At 45.5% G+C, this 18681-nt stretch overlaps 1 protein-coding gene across 3 annotated transcripts in view; it reads right to left on the bottom strand.

Moving 5' to 3' along the window:
- BTBD11 (BTB domain containing 11) overlaps positions 1–18681 on the bottom strand; it is a 180655-nt gene that overhangs the window by 48293 nt on the left and 113681 nt on the right. For all 3 annotated transcript variants that reach the window (XM_040596199.1, XM_040596200.1, XM_040596201.1), the window contains exons 3-4: positions 14320–14524; positions 2358–2510 (exon numbers count right to left, since the gene is read on the bottom strand). In XM_040596199.1, the coding sequence (XP_040452133.1) occupies positions 2358–2510; positions 14320–14524 (358 nt within the window). The remainder of the gene's footprint in view (positions 1–2357; positions 2511–14319; positions 14525–18681) is intronic.

Below are 18681 nucleotides of genomic sequence, written 5' to 3'. Positions count from 1 at the left end.
GTGAGTTTGCAATGACAGGTTGTGAATCAACACCACAGAATGATGCAATTTCACATGGGACCATGGGAACTTTTGGGTTCAGGTCTCTATATTACAGGGACTAAAGACGGCTAAGAAAAGCCTAGCAATTTAACCAGTTTCAAGGTAATGCTTATTAAGCCGCTTCTATAAAAGTCACAATATATATCAAGCTAACTGCATTTAAAATCCTCCAGCTGTCATCCATCACACAGCTTATTTGAAAAGCCATCCCCTGCAAAGTTGTTGTATTTTCTCCCCTCCCCCCATAGGGGCAATTTATGGAATTGATGCTTGCTGAGGAGCTGATAGCTGGAAACACTCCTTCCCTAACGAAATGCCTAGACAGTAGGCATGAAAGGCTGGCGCTTGCCTTAGTGGAAATGGTAAGTGCTGAGGGTCTGCACTGAATACAAATAAAAAATTACAAGTGCAAAGTTTCAAATTAACATCCTGATGCCTTACATTATTCTTCAGAAAAGGTTGGTCCTTCCTTTGATCTCAGGATTTCAGGCAGCCAGGGTCTTATTTGCAGCTACGCAAAGAACCTGCTGCACTAACTGGCAGAAGGCACAGACCTTAAAATAAAGCCCAAAATATGCAGGCACTCCTTTGCAGACCTCTGCCAGCACAACAGAGTGAGACTGTCATTTTGGGACATCAGTGTGTGAATCAGGCCGTTGTCAAATAAGGGCACATAGTGAAGCCTGGCCACTTTAAAATCCAGATTTTTGTCTCAGGAAAGATTTATCTTTTCATTTTTATTCCCAACTGATTAATTCCAGGCGACGCTCTTCAGGCTCATTCCCACTTTAAGACAAGCAGGACAACAGCAACCACTTCTATTTTTTATTAAATGAATTCTTGATGGCAACTTTAAACGAAGTGCTGATTTGTTCCTCATAATTAATAAATTTTTTTGCAGCATAATAAAACTATCCTCAACTTCAAATGCTTTTGAAACTCCTGGAAAATTGTCATGGCATCACATATACACACACACACACTTGGACAAAATACAACTTTAAGAATGGTATATTGTGTTTTTTAGTCCACAGATATTTAACTGTATCTACCTTAATTTTTAAGATAGAGGCTGTAGAGTAGAAACATTATTGCCTTATTTGCAATCCTATCTAAATACTGGAATAGGTATCAAATTAATTGTGCCTTTTCAAAACCAAGTCCTAGGTCTTCAGAAAGTGTGTAGTACCTGTAAGTCCTGACATTTCAGTAGGGACACAGAACGCTGCACTTCTGGAAACAAGGGCCAAGATGATCACACCAAAGGAAAGCAATTAAAGCCAAGATTTGAAATCTGAAACGCTCAAGATTTTGCCTTTGAAATTCAACATATTTCTTCAATTAAATATTGAAAAGCAGGGACTATAAAAAGCCTATGCAAGTATTATACTCTCTGGTGAAAGAGCATGTCAAGGCCAGAGTCAACATAAGGCAGCTGCTCCGATGCAGCTTGTCACAGCTAATCATGTAGATCACCCCTCTGCTTTCTGTGTTGCAAGAAAGAATGCACGTACTGCTGTATGAAAAGGCAGACTGCTGAAAATTGGGGTTTATGTACAGATTTGTGAAGAAATAGCAGTGAGCAATTTCTACTTTGGCAGGTTCAGAGTGCCTTTTCATATAAAAAATCAAAATTAAATATATTTTTGACTCCAGAACAGCCCTAGATCATGCTTTTATACATGTACATAATAATAAGGCAAAACAGACACTAAAAACATATCCTGACAATGAATACTTTAAGACTTCATTAGAAAACCAAAAGGTCATATCTGATACATGAAAAAGTCAAATTATCTAGGCTGACATTTACAACTACTTTGAACCGACATTAGCATGACAAATACAATTTTACTGCAAGAGGTAGTCTTACCTATAAGTTTAAATGGCCCTTTAAGCATTAATGCTGAAAACAAAGCCATGAAAAAATATCTGCAGCCCTGCCAATTACATTCCCGTATTTTATAGCAAAGCAACGTGAAGCAGACAATTAGCAGAATTTCAGTCCCTCATTAGCAAGCCGAACCTTGTAAGTAAGAGAAAAAACCAAACAACCACTATACAAGCTCTGACGAACAGATTACAGACTTGATCCAGCTGTGAGATATTCAGGCACCCATTACCATGCAACCAGCTTAGCCACGGATGTGAGCAAATACCAGGAGCCGATTTTGCAACACACACAGCGACAAGCCTGAGCATCCATGCACCTCTCAAGGCAATAACACAGCCCCTCTGCCTGCTGGCTTGCTTGCTGTCACTAGGAAAGAGACACACGTTTATCACAAAGCAGCCGATTTTTTTGGTGGACTTACTTTAATTGTCGAGGTTCGCAGTCAACTCCCGGCAGTAAGAGCCTCGCTGCCTGCCGTACGTCATCGCTGTCCACCGAGAAACTGCGACGGTGCCCCGCGTGAGCCACGGCAACTCGGATCCACTCCATCAGGGGAGGCAGTACAATGAACGGCCTGGGAAAGCACAGAGACATGAATGCTACAGTGCACTAGCATCAAAATAACAGGTAGAGAGAGCGAGAGAGCAGGGGGGTGCGTGTGTGTGTATGGATGTGAGAATATATATATACACGGAGAGAGAGAAGGGTGCAAGCAAAACGAAAGCATGGGAGAGCAAACCAGCTCAGCAAATTTCAAGCAGCTCTAAATCAAGATGTCTCGCCCTGTCTGTGGAGCAGGATTATTTGAAAAGTGAGATTTATGAGCCATGCTCATTTACAGGGCTTCTGCGAGGTCAGTGCACCTGCCTGGCTAGCCCTCCCACCGCCCCATCCTTTGCACAGTGTATCCCAAAAAGAGGGCAAAACCCTGGCACAGGACCGTGTCCTGCTCTGGCTCATGCTCCGGGTACACACCCCGGCCATGGGAGAGGGGATGCCCCCACGCCAAGATGCCAGGGATAGAGAGGTGATGCCCAAGGAAGTCTCCAGGATCTCCTATTGATGCCATGCGCACCTCGTGCTCGGCACTGAAAGCACGGACCTTTGCAACTGATCCTGCTGTGCCAGTGTCAGAAACCAGACTGTTTTGTTTCACTTTTAGCGCTATCAAGCCACTACACCTTCAGGTACCAGCTGTTGTGTCAACTGAGCAAAAATACACAAAACCACCCCCTAGAGTGGATAGTGGGACTCAGCCACAGCCCCAACTTGAGCAAAGTGTGGACACTATCAGACATGGTCCTTCACTCCACAAGACCTGGGCAGTCCCACGTCCTAAAAAGAGCTGCCCAAGCCTTAGATGAAGCACACATCATAGTTTGCCTTGTCTATGCTAACAATTATTTGGGGACCAAGAGAAAAATGCCAAACCTTAAATGAGAACCAGAGACTTAAGTCCCAGTTTGGAGATAAAAATAAAATATCTGCAGCTGAACACCTTGGAAGGATGCTGCCTGTTAAATCAAGGTGGACAACATCCCCAGACCAATTCAGGCTGCAGCAACTGCTCTCCTGTCCTCAGCAGGTTTTTGTGTCTGCTTCATCACCTAGCTGGGGTGTCCAAAATGGGTGTCTCTTCCACAGCTGTAAACAGAAGACAAAGTCTGTGGGGGGAAGGGATGAAGAAGGGTAGAAGAAAACCCTCTTCATAACAATATACTATAAAATTCTAAAAATTGTAGAATTGTTAAAAAATAACAATTGTGTCCAAGAGCTACTTGAAAACTATGCTGGAAGTCCTGTGTTTAGACAGGACTGCTTAAAAGTATTTAGACACATTGACTGTTTCATCCTCACTGTAAAGTAAATACTGTAGCTGAGAGATGTTAACAGAGACTGCTATAACATTTAAAAAAAACCCAAAACACACACACACACACACAAAAAAAAGATACAAAACCTTTAAATTACTACTGTCCTCAAGGAACGCCTGTAATTAATATGCTCTTAACTTCTTAGTCTGAACCTTCTTTTGTCTCATTTCCTATGTGGCTCCCTTTCCTCTCTTCTTTAATTGTATATTCCCTCCGTTTATTAGCTCAGTACATCATTCTAATACTGGTGATGTTCCTACTAGTGCAGCATCATCCCCTACTTTTGCTCCCTTCCCTTCTCCCACTCCTTTTTATTCAATATTGCTTTCCCTTCTGTGGTCCCTTTTCATAGAGAAGGAAGAAAAAAAAAGCCAAACACCGAAACTCTGGATTAGGTGCCCAGTGGGGCACCTAATTTACATTTTAAGTACATAACTTTACTCCAAAAGGATATACCCTGAAAAAATTTAGTTAAGATGATGTTGATTCTGGAATATCCTTCTCCTATTTATAGCTTTTTATGCCATTTATTTCTCTTTTGAAGACTTGACTTTACATAGCTCTGATATTAATATTCTTGAAGAGGGATGAGATATTTCAAAAGCGCAAAGGACAGAGAAGCCCTGAGGCCACTAACTTTCCCTAGGACGCTGGGTTCCCAAATCTCACGGGTGCTTAAATGAATAACCTCTTTTTGAAATATGACATCTTTGGCTGACTTGCCACTTTCATCATTATTCTATTCAAACACATCACCATCACCTCAAGACCAGGCTGCATTTGTTTCCAAGGCTTTTTGCTCTCCCCAGACCTGCTGCAGCAATATAAGGAGGCAGATAAGGACAGAACATCATCTCCCACGGCTCTGGTGAAATGATTTCCATAACCCAGCTCATTTGCCATGATGGTGGCAGCAGTCAGAGGAGGAAGAGGGGAGAAGCAGGGGTGCGTCTGCTCCTGGAAGGTGACCTGCTTCCCAGTCACCTGCGACATGTGTCATCAGAGCAGAAGGGACCTTCTCTCAGGGCACTAAGTAGCTGGGGACAAGTGATCGGTGGGAGTTGTTTTCATCACTTGCTGAGCAAACAGTGGAAAGGGAGCTGCAAATCACACCCGAAGTGTAAAAATGCATGTAGTTACCCACAAAACTTGGTGCTAGGAAAACAATTAAAGGGAAACTCAGTTCTAGGTTATGGTTTGCATGAGCAAACGCAATCTGGATCAGAGAAATTAAGATAGGCTTGTATGGACAGAGCCTTCCTATAACACCCACTGGGCAAACAGAAAAGCAGAGCGCCGCAGCTGAACAGGGGACTTTGGGGTTCATGCTTTCTCTTCCTCTTGTGCAGGTCAAAACCTCAACCAGCACAAAATCTGCACCACCATGGCACAGAGCAGAGAAAATAAAATTATTTACAGGAACTATGGTAATTGCAATACAAAATTGCATTTTTTTTTTCTTTCCTGGTCTGGCGAACTGCAACAGAGAAATAGAAATGAATGTGGCTATTTGGTGCAATAAATCCCAAAAGGGAAGATAATCGGTGTTCCGTGGAAGCAGAAGGATTTTCTCCAAAGGCTAATTACAGTCCGTACAAGAGGACATGGAGTTGGCTGAGAGTACATTACATTCCTTTTTCCAAGGCAAAAAAAAATCATCACTGCATATCTGAGCACGTCAGAGAACTTGTATTTTGAGAAGAGAACCAAATATGGCTGAGTGCAATAGGTTAAAAATACCCTTCAAGAGCCTATACACCACGTGAGGATGATTTTTTTTTAAATACTGTTTGTGTGCCAAAGTAGAAAGAGGAACATGAAGTTATAGGGGTGTGACAACCCACAAGACAATGTGACATCAATAAGAAACATTTCACTTTACAAATTACACCGTATGAAAATGGGTTAGAAAAATGCATCATGGCACTGGTGTGTACACTGATTTACCTCTGGTACAAGGGCAGGTAACAAACAGGAGAGTTCAGTACTTTGTGTTTCCGGAGCAGACACACAGCAGGTAAGTCACCTAGTTACATGCTTTGGAAGCACACACCTTAGCTAAATTAATCTCACCATGGTAAGACCGTGCTGCTGGGCTTCACTGCCTGAAGGATATGGAAAGTCAAGAGCAGCTCAACTGCTGCAGAAGCACCTTACTGAGATGCGAGTCAGCAAGTGCTCTGTCATCCTCCTCCAGCCCATCTCTGTACCTATGCTTAACTTCAAGCATGTGCTTCCAGCCTCTTTAATTCGCTGTGATTCAAAGCTAAGCATGAGCTTAAGTAATGTCCCAAAAAAAGATCGTCTTTGTCACAGGCTCATATTTTCCTGCGCTGTCATCGAAGGGGAAAAACATGCCGGACCAAGATGCAGGGAGCGGTCTCTGCACAGAGCAATCCCCATCCCACAGAAAAGAGCTGGGACAGGGAGGGAAGGGATGGGGAAGGCTAACAAAAAGCAGATCCCAAAGGGCTGGACCTTTCTGGGCACTGTCCCCCCAGGCTTCAGGCAAGGGGACAGCCAGATCCCCTTGGAGCATGCCCTCCCCAGGTCCCTACTTCAACAACAAAGGGAATTATAAATGCCCCACAAACCCTCACATTCCTGGTTCCTCTCTCCACACAGCATCCCTCCCTGTTCCCTCCTGCCACGCAGCACCCCTCTACATCTATTTTGGGACAGTTTGGGGACCCACACGCTCCTGTGCCTTGCAGACATCTGCAGGCAATACCCAGCTGGCACCCTTCCACAAGGAATAACCACTTGCCTTCCTCTCCCATCCCAGCTGTCAGATGTCCATCTCCACATCATCCTCAGACATGGCAGCTCCCCACCGGCACCCACTCACGCCTATCCCCAGCACCCTCCTTCCAGACTGGGGCCAACAACCCCCCCATGCCCAACTGGAGGTCAAACCTATCTCATTTTTTGCAGGGCTGGTGTCTCTGGGGCTCTTCCAAGTTACAAAATGGCTCACCAGAAAGCAGGTATCATTGGGGGGAGTGATGGGGGGAATGGGACGGACACACACGACACCTAAACATAACGCGTAACCCACTCCAATCAAGCTTAACCACATGAGGGATTGCCTAAAACCTGCGCTCCTCCAAAGATACAAGCAGCAGAACTGGGCTGCCCACCATTCCATGCTTGGCCTGCTGGCACACAGAGATATTAGAAGTCCCATCATGCATATGCAACAGCTCAGGCTTTTTCATCATCGTTGTTGTTATTATTATCCTCAGCAGCAGCAGCACTATACCTGTATACAAACAGGAGGAACAGTGAGCTGCAAAAGTATGAAAAATATGCACTATAAAATGCAACAGGACGCTTTGTTATTTTCGCGTGTGTCTGTGAGGAGTGCAATGAAGCTCCTTTCTGGACACTGCCTGCTGTGATGCTGGAGTCACAAAGCGCTAGGGTCAGCACTCCAAGAAATCCCAGCTCCCAAGAACCCCTTGCTGTTCCCAGTAACCCCTGGCCCTGGATTTTCCCTGTCCCTACCACCTCTGCAGGGTGCAGGTTCCCTGTTGCTCACTGACTGTGGCTTCACGGTCCACCTTGCTGCCCCATCCTTCAAGGGCTGGGCCACCACGCACACCCACCCTCTTCTCCTTGATTTCCCAGCACCTTAAGCAGTTCTTCCTCTCCTCAGTCGCTCCCTCTGCCTTGCAGAGTAACCCACCCTTTTGGCAGGACCCCCTGCACGAAAGCAGTGTCCTGCCTTACTCTCTCCCAGTCTCCACTATGGAGGTGACCCCTTCTGAGCTCCCCTGGGACAGGTGACTCCCTAACAATTTTTGCCAGGCAACGAGAATCCCAAACGAGGGACTACCTGTCACCTTCTCCAGCATACAGCCTTCAACTGCCTTCCTGATGGCACACTCCTCACCAGGCTCAGTCCTCCTCCACTGCTGTGGCTCACAAACCCTGGACAGGCCACCAAGCCCTTGTTCACAGCAGAGCCTGCAGCGTGCTCCAGGACCAGGAGCTCATCAACTGCGCACAAGAGATTTCCCCAAATAATCACAGTGCTCAAAGAAAATAATCATCATTTCAAGTGCAGCCTCTCTGTTTCCAGGGGTACTTGACATTCCTTTTCAGATGCTGAGCCTTGCCCTGCCATGCACACACATTCATGGCATATATTAAATCAACCACCACAGAGAGGACTGGCTCCATGGTCTGCATCACAACGGGAATGGGAGAAATACCCAAGGCCTAATCCTGTTCAGATGTGAATTCTCACAGGTGCCTCATGTTGTCCCTTCCTCAGTTTCACCAGCTCTGAGTGGACACAGCTGTAGAGACCAGACCTTCCTTTAACTTAAGCACCTTATCTATGGTTGAATTATTAGAATTGCTTTGGATGACTTCTGTTTGCCCGGTCCTTTAGCTACTGAAGAGGATGCTGTTGTGATAGGCATTGAGTTTCTTCACTTACTCCAGCCAAGGAGCGGTGACTGCAAACCTTTGTGGCAATGGCAGCCAAAGTGCTACAGGCAGGTCACTGCTGCTTAAAATTGCAAAAGCAATCCAGTAAGAGTTAACGGTGCTTCTGAGAAGCATAAGGCTACACTTTTACAAGAAAAAGCCTATCTAGACAAAGGTAGGGAGATGTTTTTGCTTGTAGGTAAGAGTCAGAAACTAATATTATGAAAAGATCTATCCATTTATTTAGTTTGTTGTTTATGTTTTCATGGGTGGTTTTTAAAGAAAATCCCAATATAAGAATTGAAAATTCTCAGTTCTGACAGTTTTCATTTTAGAACATATGATGAAACCATATACACAACGCTAGTTTTTAAGTGTTATTGGAGGACAGAAAAGCATGTTTTTTCCAATGTTTAGCATACATTTCAGATGGGTTTCTGGGCTGCAAACCTCATATTTTATATTTACACCATAAGCTACTTGTCTTCAGATACAGCAAATACTTTCTGATGTCTTCAAAAAGCTGCCAGTTGCGATCCTGTCCAGGGACCCAGCAGCTCTGACTGATGCACCATGCAAGTCCATGCAGCTATCCCAAACTAGGCAGCTCCTCCACCACAACAGAAGCCCAGCTAAGGGTGACCCACGTAGCCAACCTCTGAAAAATCCAATTCCGCATTTTGTTCAGGCTGAAGGATCAAATCTTGCTTTCACACAAGCCTCAGTGAGACCTGCCTTGGTGGAGGGACTGTTAACCCTTATGCTTTCATGTGCCAAGACATTCGTGCTCCAGAGTCTGCACAATGGTATCTGCAAGTTACAGTTTTTGAACTCGCATCCAGCATTTGAATGTGCCATCCTGTTGCCTCTCCTGTGTTAAAAACATTAATGGTGCAACAGAGTCAAAGTGATGACTCTGCCAGCAAACACAATGGGGAAATACTTCACAGGCAGTTTTGACATCAGATTTGACACGACTGGCTGCGGTATAAATCCCTGAAGAGATGCCAGCACTGAGAGCGCGGTGTAGAATGGCTCAGGTAATGTGCTTGTTCTCACAGTGCTGCATGCAATTTTCTCTTGAAAAAAATCCTACAGCCACCCCATGGACAGTGTTAAGTCTAGCTTAATAAATTAGATGTAGAATACAGCACCAGCCCAGCAAGGATGTACCGTCAGACAGCCAAGCTATGAATATGCCTGAACCATTTCTTGTAACATGTGCCATCTCATGTCGCTGCCAATACTGTTTCTGAAGGGATTTTTTTAAAGTGGAAAGTCTGACTTCTAGGATGCAAATCTAGAGGATTTGTGTAAGGATGGATCTGGGATTTCTTTTCAGTGGTTCCCAGTCAAATGAACCCTGGTGTTAACTTTGAGTTCAGCAAGGCCACGGTTTTACCACGTGAAGTTTTCAATTAAATAGTGGATAAAAATATATAGGGTTATATGGGCTTATGCCATACAGGCACATCAAGCGTGTGCAATCCCGTCTTCAGATAGAAATTTGCAAGGAAGGTTCATGCAGGTTTCATAGCAGGACTCCCACATGCCCAGTGCTAGCACTTGTTCTCCTTCAGCATTCCCTGTCACTCCCTCCACTCTCTGCTGCCTTTGCTGGAGACTGTCATACCCGTGGAGTTTGTGCCACATAGTAATTTAAATCAAGGACACATTTCCCTAGTTATCTTCTTACTGAAGTTGTTCTACGGATACAATCTGTGCTACAGACATGGCTGTACCCGTTACGGAGGTGCTTTGAAAGAGTTAAAGTTATTTTATAGCAGCAGAACACTCCTCTCAATAAGGGGGCCACATCACATTAATTAGACACATACACTGATAACTATCCAAAGCATGAAACAAAATTCAGATGATAACCCAAACCCTTTCTATTAATCACAAATGACTACAGGCTACAAATGGCACGTGTGTGCATGTGCAGGGGACAGGTATATTTGTGTGTGTGTCCACATGCATGTGCAAGGCAGGCAGAAAAATAAGAAGCAAGCAATAGCCCATGGGAGTTTCCTAAGGAACTGCTCCACATACAGGGAAAAGTAGTGAAGGAAAAGTGAAAAGAAGGTTAAAACCAGACACGTATCCATCAACTCAATTAAGACTCGAGGGGAAAAGCTAAAGGCTGCCAGGTGGTACAGGGAGTTAATGCTCCTCCAAGGCGGAGTGGCAGAGGAAGTGCTGGAGAAGGAGCTTCGCTGCCTGTGAGCAGAATTAATGGGTGGTTCTGGACCGGCTGGGCTGCTGAGCTGCTGCTTCTCAATGAGTTGTTAATGGGGAACATGGAGAGTGAGGAAGTAATGAGGACTTTGTCAATACAGCTGTGGATAAAAGTGGGTAAGGAACCACTTAAGGAAAAAACCATCACACAAATCTGCAACTACTGATTCTGTGCTTTCCGGTGCTTGAGAAATTACTTGCAATAATTTTGGAAGTGTTATAGAGAGACTGAGAAGCAAAACACAACCACGGGACAGATCCTTTTATTAAACCAAAAGCAGAAAGCAAGAAAGAAATCTTGGCAACATTACCCTCATCTACAATTCCTGGGTTTTTTTTTTGTGTGTTTTTTTTTTTTTTTTTTTAAATTCCCAGGAAAGCAAAAGAATGAACAAACCTAAATAATCCATAGCCACCCAAAAGTGGAGGTACCGGAGGAACACTGCTTCTCCAGGTAATACTTGGCATAAGACAAATGTCTCCATCACATGCCAGCTGGGTGGAATAGGGAAGGGGGAGCCCACAAACAGGTCCATCCCACACACTCCCTGTACCTCCATGCCTGCCAAAATAGCTGTCTGCAGCCCCACAAACAGATCCAAACCCCCTCCTGTACCTCTGCACCTGCCAAAACAGCTGTCTACATGGTACCTGGGGACATCACATAACCCACCTCAGCAGGACTGGCTTGTGTTGGTGCCAGCAACACAGCCAAAAAATCAGAAAGTTTCTTCCAAAGTGACCAGATTGAAAGAAGAATATGAATTTGGGGTGGGAGGGGATCACATATCCATCTCACAGTTGGGTTTGTTGGGATTTAGGAAGAAGGGAATCTTCTCCAGGTTTTCTGAGCAATCCTGGCTACTCTCCATCTCCTCCCCACCCCATGAAAGCAGCTCCCACCCCCCCACCCAGCAGGAGCATTGCTGTATAATCATCTTTCCCTTTTATTTTATGTAAAGACAAACCCTATAAAAAACACACCACATTGTCATTTCTTTACCTCCATGAAGAGCAAACACAGAGAAATGCTCCCTAGAAACAAAGCACCGGATTTATTCAAAGGTAAACATCCCATTTTACGTGTCCCCCAAGACTCTGAGGGAGGTAGTGCTTTCTGTGCTGGCAAGTGCTAAGCCAGGCAGGACTGCCATTGTACCGGCTTCCCTCCCACATCCAGCCTCTGCAGAAGGACATGCAGAGCCTTTGCAGCTCCCTAACTCAACCTGGCTCAGAGCTGAAATCCAGGTGGGCTGGAGATGGATGGGAAGGATGCAAGCAGCTCTCAAGGGGCCACCAAGCACTGCAAGCACTGGGGGAGCTCTCTGGCCACATCCCACAACCCTCTCCACCCTGTGTATGCACAGTCAGGGAGGAGGCAGCCAAGACAGTAGCCAAGTTGGCTTCACGTGAGCCAAGGACAACCCCTTTTTCATGGAAAAGGTGCCTACAGCCAGATCCATGCAGTCCTGGCTTCTCTGCACCAGCAGAGGTACAAAGAGGCCAAGGATGGGGAAAGATGCCTGGATCTCCTTGCTTCTTTATGGGCTTCTTCCAACATAAAAAAAATTGCCGCAGCTGGAGAAGGACAGAGGGAATATGGTACGTAGATATGGCACAAAGCTTGCAGATATTCTGCATATAAAAATGTCATGTTTAACAAACCCACTCCCCTGCAATGCACAAAACCCGACCGTGGAAACCAAAACCACAGAAATAAGTCATGGACCACAAAGCATGCTTCCATGTGAAAAAAAGATGGGAAATAGGGAGGAATGCTCCTCAGAGCCCTCAAGAGAAGTCAGCTTCACCAGTCTCCTTTCTGAGCAGCACAGGATGGTTATATCCAGCTGGTGAAACTCCAGAGTACAACCCCATGGAAATAGCCGGGCTCACGCTTAACCCTGCATCGCTCCCACTCCAGCGCTAAGTACTAATGCATGTTTGATTAAGCAACAGGAGGAGTATCTGCTCCTTCCAAAAGTGACCACAAGCTCTTGGCAATAACACCGAGTACTTGCTCTGGCCCTAACCGCACACCGCAGTTGTTAAATTGCCTTGCCAAAGGAAGACATCTTGCCAGACAGAGTATTCAAAATAAAGTGAAGAACAATTGCTTTAAATAATCAGCATTTCAAGTGCTCTAATGAAGAGGACATGTATTAAGGTGATCTCAGAGAAAGGAAAACCTATTAAAGCAAATGCTAAAAGTGATTTTTCAAATATTCCTGCCCTTTTCACTTTCCACAGGGAACTCTGCAGAAATCTTACAAAACCAAAGCCTCAGCATTATTTACCTTTATATTCCCACTGGTTCCAGTGGCATTACACCACCAGATGGGGACTACAGATCAGGTGGGTGTATTTTCGAACTTTGGTTATTTCTTGTGCATACTAACCACCCTTGGACATGAGTTATGCCTTCTGAAATAACAAGGATGGATGACAAATCATTAAATTAAAAAAAATTAGGAAAACGAGAAAATTCTGGATTCCTGTAATTTCCCCCCCCCCCCTCCTTTTTTTTTTTTCATACTTTGGAAACAATAGAGCAAAAAGCGACAAACATGCTCATGGAGCGACCAAAACTTGAAAAGAAACAAAATGCCACCCAAAGTCAAATGGCAAAATTCCCACTAACATCATTAATGCCAGAGTTTCATCTTGTATGCTTTTCTGTGAATTGATATAGAAGCATTTCAACGAAGATATCACATTACATACCATTTATAATTACATATACAATGTGATTCTCAAATGCTGCTTTTGAGATGCAAATCTCATACTGAAACAATAACTCAGCCCTGTACGTTCAGCTCTCGGGGCACATGTGCAGATCAGAGTTTGGCTCACACGTACAGCATGATATATACATCGGGTTGTAAATGTGGAGCCCAGCTTGAAAAAGCAGCTTGCATTTGCATCACCATGATACCCATCTTAAAAATTGAATATGCAGCACCTTCCAAGCACCAGCCGCTCCTCTTGTCTCCATACTGGGGGAGCCTGGTTTATGGCTGGTGAGAAGCGCAGCAGGGAAATAGCACAGTGTGCCTCACCACACACGGGGCAGCTGGTGTTACTGGAGGGTTTCCTGGGCTTTATTTTCCTGGCCAGGAAGCTGTCCCAGTTGCCTTCTGCAGTGCCCACAGACAGAGCTGTCCTGCGCTGGGCATGCTGCCTGCCTGCCAGCATTTGGTAACCCCGGCACTGGATTCAGCGGCGTTTCCTTCTCACCTTACTGCAGACCCCAAGTCTGGGGCCTCAGGTGTGCCTCCCCTGCCCCGGCCATCTCCAGAGCAGGGACAACAGCAGCACAGCCAGAGCTGGCCACATCCCCAGCAGGGCAGCCCCAAGGTTACTCCTGAGCCTGGGTACTTGGTACAGCTGGAGCCCAGCATCTTTAATGACCTCTTCTTTCTACACACTACTCTATTAATTTTCCACTTCCCCAATCACAGCTGTTGAGCCCTATTAACACATAGAAAAAACACATTTAAACCCAAACCTGCTAAGCCAGAAATAGAAGTTCTCATTTTCTTTTCCAAAACACAGAATAGCTGAGCAACAACGAAAGGAAAAGGAAATCTCTCCTGAGTGCACATCTGGAACCAATTTGCTGTATGTAGCCACTGGGTGTCACTTTTGATATATACTGGTTCAGCCACGCAGAGCTTCGGTGAGAAAAATGGATTTCAAAGAGGTGATCCTAAACCAAACCAGACTGCTCCACAGCCTCTCACGCGCAAGCTGTAATTAGCAATTAGCCAGCCAGGCTGATTTATTAATGAAACATCTTTGCCATGACATTAAGCACCATGCAGTGGCTCTTACCTCTCAGTCTGCAGCGTGACTTTTGATGGTTCCACATTGGGGTTCTCCCACTCCATCTGCGGACAGTGCATGAAGTAGCAGAGGGTGTACAGAGCCTCCGGCTCCCAGTACAGCGATCCCTGCTTCTGGTGCATCGGTGTCCCGTTCCCATGCTGCTTGGCATTGAGGGGCTGGAGGTGGTGCATTGCCCGAGACACCAGGTCGCCTGGAAAAAAGCAAAAGCTGGGTGAATGCCAGGCTTTTCAGCTGCCTCTCCCCTGAGTCTTCAAACCAAAAGACATGCTGGGTTGATCTTCCCTTCCATTTAACCTCACAATGCAAATGATAACAGGTAGGGCAGGATCCTGTGCATTGCTCATCACCAGGCTGGATTTTGCCTGGTGGTTTACAATGGTGTGGAGTGACATATCCAGGCTGCAGACAAGCCCCTGGAGGCCTGCAGGAGATGTGTTTCTGCAAATATGGTGTGTAGGCAGTGTCAGGCTGGCCCATCTCAGCACCACCAGAAGAGCTAGTATGCCGAGGACGGGGTCACAGCTAACCTACAGGCAGCGTCTGGAGGCTGCCAAAACCCCACAGCCCCATAAAATGACCCGTGGGGATGATGCAGAATGGCACCAAAAGCTGCATGCTCCTAGTTAGCGAGTAGCTGGAAAATCCTTGCAGCATGGGAGGAGGCAGTCAGATAATGCACAGAGCACTGCGGGAATGCGCGAAGGGATATGTGAGTGAAGAAAAAAAATTGCTAAAAGACAGTATCAGAAATGTGCAACTGAAATTATGGTTTGTAAAACGTTAGCAGAAGAGCAAAACCCGTGCGCTAGGCTCACCCAGCCCCTCAGGTTTCCAGAGCACAGAAAATGGCCCAAAAGAAAGATGGTTAACATCGCCCCTGCGCCGACGTGGTTCTGGGCACTTCCTCGCAGGGCAGGTATGGGAAACCAGCCACAATATGCAGGCTGGGATCAGCAAAGCCAGCAAGTGAGATTAGCAGGCAAACATACAGGCAAGCAGCAGTGAGTCTCTCAGCAGAGTACTCATTGTAACTAATTAACTAAAGCATCTCCCTCCGAGGCAGTGAATTTTACATTTGTTGACTAGTGACCACTCTATCAAAGGCAGGGAAACAATTGTGGTTATAAACTGCCTGTTTTCACATGTTCAAATCACTCCGAGTGCGCTTTAGGGGGAAATAATGATCTCGGATCAAATCAGATGGTTTGTTTTAAATGAAAATCTGAGCAAGAGCCCTTTGGGTCACTCTTAAGCTATACAAAAGCGAGTGATGGGGAAAAGAGGACATAATTTTCCAGTGTTAAGAAGTCGTCACACACTTTCTCTTATTTGCTTTTCCCAAGTGACCACCGAGCACTGAAACTTGGAAGGAAAAGTTGGAAATGTAAACTAAGGTAGGAACATAAAACCAGATGGTGTGTGTGTGTGTGCGCTGAATAATGATCTCCTGGGCAAATTTAAAGGAGAACCTTTCTGACTGTGTGCGAAGCAGAGCTACAGGTTTTTTTTGCAGAATCCCACCCCTGTGAACACATCACAGTACATCACCTCTCTTCAGCCTGACTTACACAGAAAATGATGCTGCTGCTGTGATGATGTGTACCAGGGAGAATAGAAATGTCTCATTGAAAACTGCTCAGCCCAGTCCTCCAAAAACACAGCCTTAAAACCATGAAGAGAAGAAAACCACTGGCATGAGAAAACTGCCGAGTCCATGATTTCAGGGTTTTGACACAATTTTTTGCTGCACTCTGCAATATTCCTCTGATTCAAAGCTTTCATTTAAAAATAGTTTCTGTCTTTTCCCTCTGCCAGGAAATTGTCATGATAGGACCAATCTTGCAGCACTGCATGCTCATAATTTCCAAGGGAAACTGTGCAAGTGGAAAGCCCGCAGGATCAGGTCCACAGCAGAAACAGATGTGCCTCTGAGGTGACTCTCCAGTCCTGCACAAGATAATGTGCTGGCAAACAGAAGCAGCAGGGAAGTTTGGGACCCCCTTCACTCAGCCCACTGTTACAGCAGACGTGCACTGCCAAGCCTAAGTATGGGCCAATATAACTGCTAGTAACCTAGCAAAAGTAGCAAAATTAAATTCCTCTCTTTTTCTCCAAAAGGCAAAAAAATTGCGTAGAAGTGCTGCCTGCAATGTCCAGCTTTAACAATAATAGCAAAAGCAGAGAAAAAGGAGTTGTACTAAATTCAGCCTTTTCAGACCAAGCCGCTAAAGCACTAAAGCATGTGGTTAAAGTTAAGCACATGACTAGTCTTATTTCAGCGGACTGAGACAGCAAGCACCAGAGGACACGTCTGACTTCTGTACTGAACAATGAATAAAAATCAGCATGCAATTTAGATCCAGATTCAGGCAGCAGCATTACTTCATCCCCGTCCCTCCCTTAGCGCTGGGATGATGCGACTTCAGTGACACAGACTAGAGGAAGCTGCACAGTGCATAGGGACAGAAAGCAGCAGGAAGAATGATGTAGGCAGGGCGGGCAGCGCAGCATCGCCGCTGATGCAAGGCCAGAGGAACTTGAGCCTTGCTGAAATCTATGGCAAAGCTCCCATCCACTTCGATGTGACCAGGAGTTCACCCTTTTATTCTGTCTTTCCTCAAATGCTTCTTAAGATACCCAAACCAATTCATACCATTAAAGCTGAATTAATGCTTTTTATGTTTAAGCCTCATTTAATTACATTACACTAAGAACTGATTGTCTTAGATCTTGCTTTTGCCTTTGCTATGTTATCTGTGGTTATATTTCAAATAATGTCTATATCAACAATTATTAGAAAATTCCTCTATCAGAGACAACTCAAAGCTTAAATAATCAATACCTAAAAAGCATCGAGCTTCACAGAGGACAGTAAGTAAGCAAGCAGAAAAAGCTATGATCTTGGTACCCAACAGGCAGAGCACTGGTGGCAGGATGGGAACCGCTGCCTCTGTTTAATTCCACAGTGTAATCTCAGACAATCCACTGCATGCCCTGCTGCCCTTTTCCTCCTCCAGCCACGTCCAGTTATGGTGCAAATTCTTCAGGACAGAGGAATGTGTCTTAGCATATCTGTGCACCAGGACAGTACCCAGAAGGGATGAGAGAGCTGACAAGCGCACGCACACACTGCATGGTAGTACTTACGCACACTGTAAAATATAGCGTACTGTAACATCTGCTTTGAGATCCATGTGTGTTTTCAATCCCTACCACATTTTGCTGCTTCTATTCTTCATTGCTAATATGCTTTCACTTCTCTATTATCTTCCAAAGAATACATGAGGAGTTGAAACTCTCTTTCATCCTGGCCAGGGCACCCCAAAATCCACAGATGTGAAACCAGTTCCACGATGGGACTCACTGGTCTGGTCTCCAGCAGTCAGCCAACTCAAGTCTCATCTGGGATACTCAGCCTCTCCCTGGCAGCTGTAAAAGCCATGGTGTAGCTGAACACTGAGGGCAACCTTGAATTTGCGGGCAAGCATAAAGAGGCAAGGCCCCTTCATCCGTGCTCGCTGTCTGCTCTTCAGAGCCGTGTTCCGCACAGCAACGCTCTGCAGGGTGAGGTTACGTGCTTGCAGCATTGCTGGCTCTCCTGCATCTTTTTTGGCACTGAAAATAGGTCTCAGCTATATCAGCTGAGCGCATCTGAAAGACCAATAAATTCTTGAGCGCATCATTTCCAAAAATCCCATTAAAAAAATAAAAATCCCAGCAGCTGAGGTCATCTTGTAACTCCATGGACACAGCTCCCAACGGCTGTGGTGTCAGGACACAAGGGGCTCAGCAGGGATCCCTGCCTTGCTGTCCCCTGTGCTCCTTCTTGCCTCATACCACTGCCTGCAACCCATCTGAGGAACAGATTTGGGAGCCGATCTGCCTGATGAAAGACCTTGCCAGTTTTATTTTGTTTTTAATTTAAACCAAATAAACACTTCTGCAATTTATGCAATGTAAGCCAAATGAGACAACACACAAACTGCTCTGCTGGCAGAGCCAGGGAGATGAAGACATCACATTGTGTAGGGTAGACACACACACAAAAAAAACGCCAACCAGTGAGGTTTGGGGGTATTTGAGGATATTTTTGTTGCTGAAGCTGGGAAGCCGGAACTGGAGGGCAGGTTCCCAGAGGTCAGCAAAGGCAGCAGCAAGCCCCAGGCTGTCGCTGCCTTGCAGCCCTTGATCGGGATGGGGAAGGGATCTGGCAATGTGGCTGCACGCTGGAGCTTGTCAACCCAGAGGAGGATGGCCATGCTTCACACACCAGCTAGCAAATGACCCACGAAACCATCACCACTCCCCAGCACGTGAAGAGCTGCCACTGTAGCTACCAGCATTTTA

This window comes from Falco naumanni, chromosome 5, assembly GCF_017639655.2.
Source record: "Falco naumanni isolate bFalNau1 chromosome 5, bFalNau1.pat, whole genome shotgun sequence".
Lineage (NCBI taxonomy): Eukaryota > Metazoa > Chordata > Aves > Falconiformes > Falconidae > Falco > Falco naumanni.
This window is presented reverse-complemented; position numbering and strand designations above follow the sequence as displayed.